General features: G+C 42.3%; 1 protein-coding gene across 1 annotated transcript in view; it reads left to right on the top strand.

Moving 5' to 3' along the window:
• naaladl2 (N-acetylated alpha-linked acidic dipeptidase like 2) overlaps positions 1-16,166 on the top strand; it is a gene marked incomplete at its 5' end in the record, with an annotated part of 278,337 nt that overhangs the window by 133,296 nt on the left and 128,875 nt on the right. The window contains 3 exons of the mRNA XM_080724924.1: positions 1,059-1,151; positions 3,715-3,902; positions 5,831-5,959. Coding sequence (XP_080581050.1) covers positions 1,059-1,151; positions 3,715-3,902; positions 5,831-5,959 — 410 coding nt within the window. The remainder of the gene's footprint in view (positions 1-1,058; positions 1,152-3,714; positions 3,903-5,830; positions 5,960-16,166) is intronic.

A 16,166-nucleotide genomic window follows, 5' to 3' on the forward strand; every position in this document is an offset into this window, starting at 1 on the left:
CATATTCTCTGAGGGGGAGGAGGTAGAAAGAGATCTGACGGCCTTAGCTGGTCTTTCATGTGGTTCTCTTCCTATGCGTCACCATGTTTTGCTGCTTTGTTCACTAATTGACCAAGGAAATGGTTCAGCATTCCTACTTGGAAATTCAGTCTTTCAAATCATGCAGTGACCTCCACCTTGCCATGTGTGAGTGGGAGGATGCGGTTCTCTATGGGTGTTTGTATAATGGTGTATGTTTTGTGTTGGATAAATTAATCCTTAATACCTCCGACATGATTACAGCTAACCAGACCTCATGCTCTTGATATAATCCATCATAAATGGTAAATCCAAGGTCGCTTATAGATTGTGCATTACATTCACCCATTCACACACACATTCATACACCGATGGTGGAGGAAACCATGCAAGGCGCCAACCTGCTCACCGGTTGTTTGGCTAACATTTCCAGTTGGCTGTAAGCAAGCATGGTCTCTACGGGCTGCTAGCGGGGTGTTAGTCTTCTTGTTTTCGTTTTTTGTTGCTTTTTGTCTCTGCAAGGCCGAAGGCAGGGCGAGAGACTATGTTTTGCATCCTTATCCAAAAAATCACACAAATCAGTACTCAGTATCTCTATAGTGATGTGATCAAGATGGATTTGTCAGATATTTCATATTCTATCCTAATTGGCTAACATTGGCATCCAACATTTTCAGGATTGGTCCATTTTGAACACCAAATCATGAACGCAGTGTGTGATTTCTGTGAAATTTTACACGCACATTCCCACTAGGTCAAGGAACAAATGCCACCCTTTTCACATTGGCCTGTTATAGCGCCTCCAGCAGGTCAACTTATGTAAAAGCACATTTTTAGAACAAAATGCCTCAAATCATGCATGCCGCAGCCTCCGATTGCGGTGAAAGGCACCCTCTTCACATTGGCCTATTATAGCGCCACCAGGAGGACACAATAACCTACTTGACCTGGCGGAGACCTGTGCTCGGAAGAGCACTGCTTCTATTTTTTCTCTCTTTTTTTAAGCACCTCCTCATGTCTTGATTTGTTGACTCTCCTAGAACGCAAGAAGATTACGCTGAGTGTTGGGAACAAGTCAGCCTACAAGAAGATCTACAATGTTGTTGGATACCTGAGAGGAAAGAACAATCCAGGTAAAGTATTAAAGGACCTACACCATGAATTTTCACTTTTTCTATTTTAAAACCTTTTTTTGGGGTCCCACTGGCACCTTCTATCCTCACAAAGTCCTATTTCTGACCGTTGTGTCTTTCTCTGGTTTTGGGCAGACAGAGATGAAAAGCTTTCCACGGGTTCTCAGAACAGTGCTGTTCTGAGAGTTGACGAGAGTGACGTCACTCTCGTTTCCCGTTTTTTTTTCAGAGTCAAAAAAAAAAATAATCAAAAAAAAAATTTTTCAATTTTTTTTTTTTCAAAACTTTTTTTTTTCAAAAAAATGCAATGCAGAGTCAAAAAAAAAATTCAATTTTTTTTTTTTCAAAACTTCAAAAATTTTTTTTTCAAAAACTTCTTTTCAAAAAACTTTCAAATTTTTTTTTTTCAAAAAACTTTTTTTTCAAAAAACTTTTTTTCAAAAAAAAAACGTATTTTTTTTCTGGAAAAACCCCACTAGATGCGCCCCTGAGCAAACAGAGGCCGTTTTGGTATTGCAGCTGGAGAGCCTCATTATAGTAGAGCTAGAACAAACAAAAAGAATGGTCAGAGTGTTTTTTGAGGGTTAAAACCTGTCTAAGACTCAATTTTGAGCATATATTTATACAAAAAATATAGTTTTAAAAGCATGGTGTAGGCCCTTTAATGTTTGTTCAAATCTTGTCCTCGAAATACATGTCGCCTCATGTCATCACCCCTTTGCTCTAGCACAGTCACGTACCATGCAGCCACGGGAGGCATCTACGCTTGGACAAAATACATTTGTTAGGTTTGATAAGAGCAAGAAGAAAAAAAAAACATCCGGAGGCTGTTTAAATTATTTGTATTTCCTCAAGCAAATGCAATAAGTCACGTCAATGTTTTAAATTACGGCACTGATGAACAGTGCCATTTGTATATATTAGGTTGCATTTGCATCCATGTGGGATACAGGGGAGTGAGTTGGAACAGCAGAGCAGAAAAACAAAAGTCTGCTGAAAGAAATGCAGGTACAGTACACTGGATATTGGAAAAACGCAATACTTGAAAAATGAAAACACCACAAACTAGGGATGTCCTTTTTTTTGCTCCTGATCCGATTTCCGAATAGATTAGATTATCTGCCGATACCGATTTTTTCCCGATCCGTTCTTTTGGCAGTGCATTAAGAAATAAATTAAGAAAAAACACATTCACAAAATTACAGTATCCATTCTATCCAACATGGATATAGCGCTTTTTTACACAGTGCATCATTGGATCAAAACAAAATAAAAATAAAGCTTATCAGCTTATCTTTATATATATATATATATATATATATATATATATATATATATATATATATATACACATACATACATACATACATACATACATTAAAGGAAAATCCCAATCCTTTTCTCCTGATTCTGATCTTTTGAAAATTACCCCAATCTATCCAATCGGGATATCCCAAATGCGTGCGTGCATGCGTACATGCGGTGGTAGGGCCTGTAGATAACTGAGGAGCTCATGGCCCTGGGTGCTGAAACAGCATTTTATTGTCTTGGGTGACAAACGGCCAGCTTTAAACAATGTGTCCTGCTGTCCTCGTTCACACCAGCCCTTCACCTCCCTCTCTTTCCCTTGTCTTCCTCTTCACTTGTTTTTTCCCGAACTGGATGTCTGTCTGATTCGCTCTGTCTGCCTTATCTGTCCCTTTCTCTACTCCCATTTTGTCTCTTCTATATTCTCTCTTCAATATTTCTCGCACGCACGCACGCACGCACGCACGCACGCACACACGCACGCATGCACGCACGCACGCACACACACACACACACGTCTGGTTGCTCAGAAACGCATTATGTGCCTTTAATGTTTTAATGGTGGCCCAGCTCCTCCCCACCCTGTCCTCTTTTAATCGTCTCTCTCTCTCTCTCTGCAGAGGATGTTCCTTTATCTTGTCCTCGATTCCCCTCTCCCTTCCTGCATGTGTCTCTCTCTCTTATCCTCCCCACTCCTTTCTTGGCCAACATTACTCTGTTGGGGGTGCGTGGCTACCTGTCCTGTCCAAACGCTGGTGGAAAATTACCATGCTGATTTACAGTGCGATATTAGGCAGCCATAATGGGCCACTAAAGCAGATAATATGAGCTACAAATCTCCAGGAAGAACAGAGCTTTAACTGCTGGTTGGCATTTGATCATATGTCTGCTCCGCTCTCATTTTTCCCCAGCCCACGCTGTCAGGAACCAACGCACATTCACAAGGGCTTTATGAAAACGGTGTGGTCAACAGCTGTGGAGTTATGTCATTGCAAACACATGGATTTCAGTTTTATTTGATATAGATAAATGTGCAGAAATGTATTTCATTAATACCATCTAATAAACAATGGTTTAACATGGTGTACAACCAAAGATGTTCAAGATCAGAATCATGAGATAAATACAGCTCACAGACAGGGGTGTCCTGTCTGTCATGACCAAGCTAGTCTGCTTCAGTCCCACCTCCGTATTTCTGTAAACAAATATGAAGAAACTTGAACCAATGACCCTCTCTCAATCTTTCCTTTTCCAGATCGCTATGTCTTGGTTGGTAGTCGTCATGACAGCGACCAGGGAGGCGCGGCCTCAGCCATCATGACTCAGCTTATGGCCACCATGACGGAGCAGACCAAGCGAGGCTGGGCACCAGATCGTACCACCGTGTTCTGCTCTTGGGGGGGTTCAGCCTTGGGGAACATTGGATCCTATGAATGGGGAGAGGTGAGGCTGTAGTCGTGAAGTGGATTTAATGGCAGGGCATTCACAACTAGCCATAGACCAGTGGTTTAATGGCACAGTGGTTCCCAAACCTTTATGGATCAGGGCCCACTTGAAAACTCATCTGAGCTATTTGGTCAGATGGGTAGTCCGCCTGCATATTTATTTTAACTCATTCCCTGACAAAAACATCGCCAAAGACGTGTTTGATGTGTTTTTGTTTGTTTGTTTGTTTTTGCATTTTTCAAATGTTAGCGAACAGCTCCATCTGGTGTGTAAAATCTGGAATCACAGTCCCACTGGAAACAGGATGTGGCGTGATCGAAAATCCTGATCTCCGTCTGCTTCCTGTTTAATTTTTTCATGTAAACGCCTTTTTCTCCACTTTCGCTGCGTTTTTGTCAATACAGGGTATTATCCCTTTTTTTTCATGGAAGCACAGATACCTGGTCCGTGATCGATCAGGGGATCGATCGAAAAATAGAAAAATATTCTGTGACTTCTTGAAAAGGTAAGGAAAGGGGCGCCCGATGGCCTACTGGTCCAGGCGCATACCACTTAGGCATTGCCAAATAGACATGGATGCCTGGCGGCGTCGCCAGGCATCCATTCCCGATCCGGACGACCTTTGCCTCGTGTCACTCCCCATCCCTCCCCCCATGTCCTGTCGGTCTACTGTCCTATCAACAAAGGCATAAAAAGCCCAAAAACAAATCTTAACTGAAAGAAAAGAAGGAGTTAATGATCAATTATTTTGGTAATTATTTGGGGGCCCACTTGCAATAATCCTCCCGGCCCACATGTTGGAAACCATTGCCATAGGCGATGCATAGGAATCTAGTTGTTGCGACCGTAGGTCGCATTTACTACCAAAACCTCCACCGGCTGTCTGTCTCTCCGTCCGTCCGTCACACGTCACACTTTTGCCCTGCTCATATCTCCACAACCGTTGCCCCCATCCATGCCAAATTTTGCACACACGCTCCTTACCTGCCAAACTACAACCTCCAAGGACCCCCGGAGCTTCAGGGACCCCCAGGTCCCTGGGGGACCCCCAGGTGTAAAAAATGACCAAATGTGCAAAAATGACCATATGACCACCCACTCCTGGTGCTCCAGAACGGATGCAAAAGTGGTGGCGCCCCCAGTGGAGGACCCCCTCCACTGCAGCTCACATAAAATGCCGTAACTCGGTCTAGGAGCGTCCGGGAGAGCCGGGGCCGGTACCTATTCATCCGCCAAGGCAACGCGGAGACCCCACCCCTCATTTCTCACATGGCCCTCTTCTAGCGCCACCTTCAGGACAATTTTTAAAACACATTTTTGGACACTGCTCCTACAGTTTTTGCCCTAAAATCACGCAAATCGCTACACAGTATGTCTACACTCATCCCATCAACATGAATCTGTCCCATATAGCGCCACCTTCAGGCCGATTTTTAAAAACACATTTTTGGACACTGCTCCTACAGATTTTGCCCTAAAATCACGAAAATCACTACACAGCATGTCTACACTCATGTCATCAACATGGATCAGGAAGATTTTGGAAAAACACCTATTTGTGGAGATAAGGGAGTCTTACTGGTAAGTATAGCTTTCTTTCCAGCCTTCCACCGCAAACTCCAGCCTTTTTGTCATTATTGGAAAATCATTATTGGAAAAACAGACACAAAGCGTTGTCTGTTATTGAGAGCAGCGTCTGCTATCGAGAAATAACAGACCGCAAGAATGCTGTGATTGACAAAGAATTGAGTGTTCAACAAAGCCATAATGATCTGTGTGTGTGTGTGTGTGTGTGTGTGTGTGTGTGTGTGTGTGTGTGTGTGTGTGTGTGTGTGTGTGTGTGTGTGTGTGTGTGTGTGTGTGTGTGTGTGTGTGTGTGTGTGTGTGTGTGTGTGTGTGTGTGTGTGTGTGTGTGTGTTCCCCAGGATAACAGTGTTGTACTACAGAGCAGTGCAGTGGCCTATGTCAGCCTGAATTCTCCTGTGAGAGGAACAGAGACGCTCAGAGCTACAGCCTCCCCTTCTCTCCTGCAGCTCACCTCAGATATACAGAAGGTAAATAGTACTACTATTTACTACTACTACTACCCTCCTAGCCTGGGATCAATACCATTAATCAGAAACATGTATTTTTGCTTTTGCTTTAATCAAAGACATTCAGTACACCACAGACACAACAACAGGCTTGACGCTTCACACAAGCGCACGCACACACACACACACACACACACACACACACACACACACACACACACACACACACACACACACACACACACACACACCGTTTTCAAGCTCATTTTCAAGCTCAAAACACGTTGCTTCGCGCCATGTTTCGAGCTTGCAGGTCTGCTACTTTTGATGCTTTTGTGTGACACTGTAGTATGATCAAGTAGGGCTTTAATTTATGAATAAAAATAAATAAATAAAACAACAGAACAAGTATGGAGATAAGAGGTTCCTGCCCAACAGCAGTGATATGCTGTGTTTCAGGATGAAGCATTTTTCATGCTACTCTCTCAGACAGGTGGCGGAGGTCAGGTAGCACAGTGGAATGATACTTTATTCACCAGGACCCCGATAAACTAATTAACCCATTTAGGCCTACGATTATTGACTGCTTTAACTACTGAAAAATAGCAGATATACAAGCTCACAGCGCGGCACCGAGTGCCGCGCTGCGAGCTTGTAGATATGCTATTTTTGAAAAATCATGATATTTCTTTGCAAGTCTTTGAATATATCTACTTAAAAGCGAACATTTGTAACACAAATATTTGCTTCTGGGGGGTCCCTGGAACAACATATTTTTAGATGGGGGTCCGTGGCCAAATACCTGTAATTTTGGGGGTCCTTGACATGAAAAAGTTTGAGAACAACATGATTTAGAAGAAGGATTTAGAAGTCGGGTCAAAGATCGGGTCAAAGATATTCAAAGACTTGCACACATTTTCAAGTTTTTTCAAAAATAGCAGATCTACAAGCTCACAGCGCAGCACTCGGTGCCGCGCTGTGAGCTTGTATATCTGCTATTTTTCAATAGTTAAAGCATAAAATAATGGTTAAAGTGGTTCAAATCTAACGCGACTCGGGCGCGTTCCAGGTATTTGAGAGTTAATTAGCAGCCGTGGCCCCGGTTCACCTGTGACATTCAGCAGCAATAAACCCACAGACAGCCTCTGATACGCTTGGGTAACCCTCAAGCCTAATTTGTACTTTGTTGTGTGCCAATGTCCCATGCTGAAAATTGCCGTTCTGCGAGCTCCCAACGTGCTTATAATATAAATTAATTACTAACAAGGAAGACGGGGTGAGAGGAAAACTTTTTTAAATGTGATGTCCTTTAATGAAAACTGTCATTTCTCACCGAGGGTAAAGAAAATCAACACACATTAAACCCAAATATTGCATTACCATTATGCCAAGGTCTTTATATTTAAAACTAATGAAATAATGAAAGCTATATGTGAAGATTCTTTTTAGTATTTTAGTTTTAAAGGGCTTTACAAGTGAAACTGAATTTGAAAACAAAAAGAAAATAAATACTAATTAATGGAAAAAAGTTAAAACATTTAATAACCTTGGCTCATGCACACACTTGTGCTCAAACACAAAATATGCACAACACCACAGTTACCACACACAGACTCTCACAGTTCAAACCTAATAAATGTCAGCTACACTGCATCTGCCACCAAGCCAGAGTAAAAACTTTAACAATAGTGGGGATAGAAAGAAATTCTAACGAGCGAGAGAGGAAAAGAATTGGAACAGGGACGTGCTGGGCCCCTGATTCAGCACGGGAAAAAGAGTTGCAGAGGCCCTCATTGCGCGCTATAGCGCTGCTGCTACTCAAAGATTTGCCATTTCAGATCATGACAAGTGACAAGCCAGTGGGCCAATTACATGAGTTATATTTCGTCATTGTCGGGTGGAAACATATGTCCAAAACCATTTTAAAAATGATTTAAACTAGGGAAAACAGCCGATCTACAAGCACACAACGCCGGTGTGAGGCGTTGTGTGCTTGTAGATCTGCTGTTTTCACTACTTTTGTGCGACAGCCTTGAATGAAGCAGGGCATTGCTTTGCGAAAAAAATTACAAATTTGAAACTTGGAGATACAGTACAAGGTACGAGGTGTCTGCCCGACAGCGACGATTTACTTTGTTGGCCGCCCAGCCCCCAAAATGGAAAAGGACGACATTTTATTTGAATTTTTTTTCCTAATGGCCGGCCTGGACAGGCCTGGAATGAACCAGCCGTTCGGGAGTTGTCCCGCTTTTCCCAATGGCCAGCACGTCCCTGAATTGGAATGAAGTAAGAGGAGAACGACTGAGGAATGGTGCAAAGGGAAACCAAAGATTATTCTGGTCAAAGTATGGAGCTGAATGGTGAATGCACAGTAAAATACTCTGTGTTCATTTAGCCAATTTAGTTCCTAATGGTTAAATGAACACAAGGACAAATAAGAAGGTCCAAACTTCAGCATCACCATATTTATTGTCAGTGGTGTAACTAAGTACATTTACTTAAGTACTGCACAATTTTGAGGAATAAAATGAGTGTTTCCAATTTCCAATACTTCCAATGCTTCTAATCCACTACATCTCAGATCCAAATATTATACTTTTACTCCATTACAATTATTTGAAAGGTTTAGTTACTAGTTACATTGTAGATTTGGATTATTATTACAAAACTTACATTAACAACTTCAGCCCTATATACATTTCGGCCATTTGAAAATAGCAGATCTACAAGCTCACAATGCGTCGCGAATATATTTGCACACAATTGAAAACTTGAAATGACACATTCTGCATAATAAGTACTTTTACTGTAATTTAATAAGTACAATATTTTACTCTCATACATTTTGAATTCTGGACTTTTACTACATACTGGAGTATTTCTACGTTGCAGTATTGATACGTTTACTTAAATATAAAATGTGAGTACTTTTTCCACCACTGTATCTCTATATACAATTTGAAACTGACAGAGCGGTGCATTCGACAGAACGGTGCATTCGACATACAGACGACCCAAAGCAGTCCAATTGGCTAGGACTGATCACGTGGCACACGTGCCAACGTCCTCACGTCACACCAGCGCCATACGTGCTGACGTAGAGTCAACACCAGGCTAACAGTTAGCTAAACAAATGATGTACTCACGTTTGCATAGTCAATAGCACTACTGTCCACATTCCAGTACATTCCATCACTTAGGCACGAGTCCCGATCACATTAACATAATCTTCATGTATGTACATCCCATTACAGCAACGTAACGTTACTCTTTTTAATTCGCGGAGTTCTTCACCGGAAGTGCGTCCGGCCGTCAAAACGTGCTGCGGCACAATAGTTCCGCCACAATAGTTTCCCCCCCCCCCCCCCCCCCCCCAATTTTTTTTTTTACTTTTTTTTTCAAAAAACCTTTTTTTTCAAAAAAAAAATTTTTTTCAAAAAACTTTTTTTTTCAAAAAGCCATATGAGCTTTTCACGTTAACAACGAGGCGAGGGGGCGTAGATGTGAGCGGCGCATAGCGCCGCGAACCTCTAGTATTATACAATGCAAGGACAATGCTATGCGAGTGAGTTCTTATGTCTCTGTGTTTCCGTCAGTGAATGCCAAGTCGGTGTGTTCAATCACAGCCCCTTTTCATCGGTACACTGTCTTTTGTTGTACCTGTCTCCCTTTGGTTTTCCTCAGGTTATCTCCCGCCCCACACACACACAAACACACACCGTACCACATCCTTCCCTGTCTATACTGCAATCACCCCTTCTGCTTCTCTATACACTCCGTCTGTCCAGAGCTACAGTAATCGCAATTTACTCATCGTCTCCTCCTGTCCTATTTTGTCTCGTCTTTCCTCTTTGCACCTAATTGTCCATTCGGTGGCACCCGCATCTCCTGCGCTCTCCTATCGCTCTATTCATCATCTCAAACAGCGCTCTGAGCAGCCCTAGGTGTGTTCCCCACCTCCCAATATTTAGAAACCAGTCTAAGCGCGTCATTAATCATGTTTGCACAACAGCGGTAATGCTTCCTACTTATCTTACTTCGCAGAGGCCTGTCTTCAAAGCCGAGATGCCGCCTCACTGATGGTTTTGGAATGGGTGCTTGGGAACCAATTATAATACAAACAGATACCTCTTTGGGGGATTTGCAGAGGGAGGGCAATGGCGGGGAGGCTGGGATGGAAAGAGTGGGACAGCGGGTAGAAGAAGGGGAACAGGAGACAAAAGTGGAAGGGGAAAGGAGAGATGGTGAGAGGGGTAGCTTTGGAAAAATAGAGAAATAATTACAGGGAAGTTGTGTGTGTGTGTGTGCGTGTGTGCGTGTGCGCGCGTGCGCGTGTGCGTGCGCGAGAGAAACAACCGGAATTACTTAAGACACAAACATTACAGAGGCACTCATGGCTTAATTGGACTTTTTTCCACAGATGGATGTGTATGTAGGGGTAGCTGCTTCTTACAAATGTTTGGCACTGGACAGCTCATTGTTGGACTGAAAAAGGGCCATGGTTGCCTCATCCCTCATCTGGACTTTCTCTCTGAAATAGCCATTGACTTGTTGGTGTTCGTATTTGTTTGTTCTCTCACTCTCTGTGTGTGTCTGTGTGTGCGCGTGCGATAGAGAGAGAGAGAATGCATGCATACTCTGTGTGTTTGTGTGTGCTTTGCGAGGTTCATCAACTACTGTGGTGTTCTAAACCCCATGAGTGCTGCGTTGTGGGCCCAGTTGTTTGTAATACACTCAACGGCTTGAGTCCCTTATGCTATAGGCTCTTAGTCATCGTGACATGATCCATTACTGCCCATGGTGTTCTCACAGACGCTTTGGCCCAGGAGAGACTCTGCATGCATGTGTTCCATTGAAACCCCGTTATCGTTGTGGCAATTTGCTAAGTTAGTGTAGTCGTGCATCCTTATCTGTCAGAGAATGTGGAAGTTATTGTTATGGTGGGACTTTACTTTTTGGGTCATGGTAATAATTTCTTGTTCTTTGAGTGTTGTGTGTTTATTATTGCTTGGGTCGTACTGTTAAAGATGCTACACGTACACGTAGGGTGTTGTTGGTCTGGGTCACTTTTTTGAAAGTATCGGCAATTACACAACTCATGTATTCCAATTTCTCAACCTGCAGTCCCTATTGTGGGGATGTCATTATACAGTAATCTACAAAACCAAAAATATGTTATCGGTCGGCTCTAATAAAGTAAACCTCGATGATATGCAATGGAGTTTGTTTTGGTCTAATTAGAGATTTCCTGAGAGTTATACTGACTAAATTCCCTGTGAGGGGTGTGTGTGTGTGTGTGCGTGTGCGTGTGCGTGTGTGCGTGCGTGCGCGCTGCACATGGAGCGGGACTAACACAATACACTGTAGAGAGCCTCCAGTATAGAATGCATCACTGTCTCAGCTGGAGGGGGAATTAACACCAAATCTGACTTGAGAAGGCTTTTACCTACAATGATTATCACTTTGGAAACTAAACAGCGATTTGAGGCATCTGCAATTCTCCTCTGAAATAGGTGTTAGCTCCTAGAATAGTGACTGTGGCTGAATATTGATTTGTCACCTCTGCTGTGAAACAGCTGGACAGCAGACGTTTTCTCAAAATAGTCACCATAGTAAGAGCTCTTGTGAAACAGAAAAAACTATTGCAATCTACTTTGAAATGACAATAGCCATTCAATATTAACAGGCTGAACATTTATGTTGTTGTAATGTATTCTCCAGATCTTGGAATAGATTGATCTAATGAATTTGCCTGAGGCTGCAGTCATTAATTAATTTACCTGTATCTTATACCATTTCAAGTGTCTATTTTGAAATGGAAAAACTTCTGCACTGTTTTTCACACAGATATATACCGGTATGTAGATGACTTGAAAGTGATAAAATCAATTGTTCCATTCCTTCATGGATGAAATTTAGATTATCCTAATTTAAATATGCACATCAATCTGCATTTCATTCAGCACCCTTCTAAAAACAAATACTATTTTTTTTGACTGATTGATACATCATTGTCTTTAATTGTATGTGAAATGACAGTTTGATTGCATGTACACAAAAGCCCATAAATTAAGGCTTACTATCAGTAAATACTCGCTATTGATGTGTTTCTTTGGCTAGTATGTGAACGCATTAGAAACACATACTTGAGTCTCGCCCATGTATAAAACACTGAAGGATGTTTAATTTGACAGGAGAGGATTTGTTATGATTACAAAAATAACTGTTGTGTTCTGTACTTCTCCATTCAGTACCAAGCAGGAACAGTACAGCAAATAGCCCTAAACGGATCTGTCCATGGTCCTGATCCTTCAGTACCAGGGCCAGCGTTGCACTGCTCTATAGCCATGAACAGATCTATCCATGGTCCTGAACCCTTAGGATAGGGGTTCTCAACCTTTTCAGGCTGCGACCTCCAAAATAATCATATTTGATCACTATTGTGAAAATAGCCGATCTACTGTACATGTTATGTTGCGAGGCGTTGTGAGCATGTAGATCTTAGGATAGAAAAACTGGATAGAAAAACTGATACAAAAGGCGCTCGGTTGTGAAGAGATGATCTATCATGGGTTTGGGTAAAACGCAGGGGGCAGGACTGAGATGCCAAGGTGTGCATTGTGAGCAGCATTAAAGCAATCCAACGTTCAAGCATAGAGAAGATCACACAGCAGGAAACAAAGCGTTGCACAGGCGTCTAGAGGACGCCAGCACAAAACATGACAACACATCACAATGAACACTTAACATCATAACAATGCCATTACAACATCATACATCAGTGTGGAAAATAAACGCCCCTCATGTTTGAGAGCATACACGCAGTCACACACGCACGCACACAGCCCTTTCAGCTGCTGTTTTAGGAGGCCTCTGATGAGGAAAATGTTGTGTTATAAGCAGGGCCGAGCCAAAGGTAGAGCGAACGGTGCGGTCGCTCAGGGCCCCGCCCCTGCATGGGCCCCGCGCTAGGCTTGGTTAATTGATTTAGTTTTGTTTTCATATTAAATCTTCACACAAACACCGCAATCTGAAGGACGGAGACAGAGCCTGTCAACCGATTGGCTGTGATATCTCCCTGACAACCAGCAACAACCAGTGAAACGCTGACTGTCCCTTCGGGCTATGGGATTTAATGTATCTAGTCTTGAGACACGTACCGGGATCAACTCGATTCAGCGTTCCCTTCCCTTCCGTTACTTATGAGAGAGTTGAGAGAGAGAGAGAGAGAGAGAGAGCATCATATCTGCGTGAGGTAAGGCCAGGGTAATATTCTACAAAGTTATGAGGAATCCCCTCATCTGACTTATCTGACGATCTTGTCAGTGTCTGATTGATAGCCAGGGCCGGATTTATAATAGCTTGATGTGGGCACCAGGGGGGCACCAGAGGATCAACTGTAAACAAAAGATATTCAAATGAGCTAAGCTAAGTTAAGCTAACGTTGCTGTCTGTAATGACTGGATACACTTAAGGGTTTTGAAGAAACATTAGTGGTTAAATAACTGGTGCACTATTGTGTTGGAGTGCCTCCATGCAGCCCCAGAGTTAAGGTGCTATCTATCCCTGATTGATTGGTTGGTTGATTGATTGATTGAAGACTTTAGAGGTTTGCATAGGAAAAGGTTCATGACAGTACAGTTCACTAGTACAAGGTCAACTAAAAGGAGATCCGAGTAAGCTTTTCGGCTTATTTGCACAGGAAACCTTTAAGTATCTCATATAACAACTGAGACCACGCTATTGATTCATTATGCTATAAGTGAGCGGTGGTGTGTGTGTGTGTGTGTGTGTGTGTGTGTGTGTGTGTCCTCATAATGACTTTATCCGTTGTGGACAATAAAAGCAGCAGAATAAACATGCTACTGTCTTACCGTTTTAGAGGTAGAGTAGCTGCATATAATTCCATTGCATTTATAGATGCGCAGCGACTGAAAATCGTGTGCGCACACATATACGCAAACAATCACACCCGTGGCGCGCAGGGGGGGGGGCCTCGCACAGGACTTCGCACAGGGCCCCGCATTTCTACGGAACTGCCCTGGTTATAAGAATGGTTATGTTTTTGTACATTTTTGCTTTTCTTGGTTGTTTAATTGATTATTTGGAATATTGCCTCTTTGTTAGCCTGAGTAAATAAAACTACTTTTAGTGAGCTTTCACTCAATCAGAGGGATGATTGCACTGCGATTGGCTAGTTTGTTGTTAGATGAACGAGCATCCCTCCAATCACTCTGGAGGGATGATTACTCTGTGATTGGCTGGTTTGTTGTTAGGCCTACAGACTGGCCAATACTACTCTACATCCTATAGCCTGGAGGGACCATTGCACTGTGACTGACTTGTTTGTTCTTAGGCCAATAGGTCGGCCAATGGTGTAACTTGTTGTAATTCTTTAACTGACAGCTATCCAAATATCTTTATGAACAACTGTGTTAAATCGTTTCATATGTATTTAGTTGTCAAATTTACATAATTGCATAATGTGCTAAATGTGATATCACACAAAAAATGAGGACATGTACAGTGTTTCAAATGTATTGATATAGTTCCCCCCTAAGGCCAATTAGTGTGATTTTAAGATCTCAAACTCCAGTGGTTCCAGCAGGTTGTGTGCAATATACTGTATATATACTGTACTGTACTGCAAGAGCCATACTCACCCCTTCCCAATGGACATTTATGTGACCTTGATACACTGTGTATCCATTTTGGTGTGGGTTACTTCTGTAAATGATGACTAGCATGGGTCATTTAATTATAACTTCTACCTGCTAGGTGAAGTATTATTGCAGAGGCTACTAGGTCACTAAGTTATGAAAAACTCGAATATCCTCACAAACAGTGTGTTAATTTGGTTTGAATTGTGTTTTCTGTGTGCATGCGAAAGAGAAGGAAAGCGAGAGATATACAGATAGAGAGAACGAACAGGGCATACAAATATAAATAAGAATGCTTGGCACATGTGCTTGGTTTATGTGTGGATAAGTGTATTCATACATCTGTATTCCCCTGTTAATCCTGTTCAGAGCTGGACTTACAGGCAAACTGCAACTTGATGGATGAAATCTGAGAAATGTTCTTGCCTTGCTGCAAATTATGTCACCCAGGATAGAGGGATATTGGCAATGAAAGAGATATCGATGTACTATAGAAACCTATTCCTGCTGGAAGCATGACATTGACCACATTGGCTGTGTTAATTATTTCTGTAAGAATGGAACACTGCATTCGCCATCTATCATTTATAAATGTCTCCGGCAGATACCCGGGATGTTCCCATACCGGTGCAATGAAATTTTAATCTGCGACATGTCTCACTACTGGCCAAGAAATGTGGTTTTGGAAGAAGTAGACGAGAAAATCAATTGTTGTAGCAACGTTAGAAACACATTTGGATACAGGGATATCGCCTTGTTTACTTCATTTAATCGGCAAGAAGTTTATAATAATAATAAATAATAAAGTTATTATAATAATAATTATAATTATGCTGTTGGGCATTTATCGTCTGTCCGTCCATCCGCCTCTCTCTCTCTCTCTCTCTCTCTCTCTCTCCCTCTCTCTCTCTCTCTCCCTCTCTCGGTCTGTCTGTGGTTTCTTCCTCTCTTCCACCCTCTTGTCTCTATCAGGGAGTGACCTATATAAAGTGTGGCAGGCTGATATTATTTTGATTCAGAATCCATTTAGGAATAAACAGCCATGGTTTTAATCCTCTCAGGGTAGTCAAAGCTGATTAGAAGAGAGTTATGGAGCCATCAACTCACACAAGAACATAACCCTTAAACCGGAAAACCAAATGAAATTTGTCTTCCAAAATGACTCTTTGTATCACTTCATTGCTGTTGGTTTGGTCCAGCTGCATGTAAGGAGCAGTTGACTTTTCCAATCCATGTTAAAGTTTGAGTTTTTATTGGAGGGGTTTAACACCTCACCTGATGACACACTCATGTGAGTTTCTGTCATCAGTGTGGCATAATTGGCATAATGGCATAATTCTTAACTACACCATTCTTCTTCCAAGGTATGCCAGTCTTCTGCCAAGGTATCTTATGCTATACCCTAGCCTAGACTGCCTAGAGTGCACCGACATTTGCCTGGCTGCAAGCGTCAGACTCTTCACACACTACGTTTCACTTCGTTTTGGGAAAGAGTCTGATCCTTCGGGGAGACATTCCACTTCTGGGGGGGGGGGCGGGCTAAAGCCTATTGACGTCACACACACACA

This window comes from Nannobrachium achirus, assembly GCF_963921795.1.
Source record: "Nannobrachium achirus genome assembly, chromosome: 1".
In the NCBI taxonomy this organism is placed as follows: Eukaryota; Metazoa; Chordata; class Actinopteri; order Myctophiformes; family Myctophidae; genus Nannobrachium; species Nannobrachium achirus.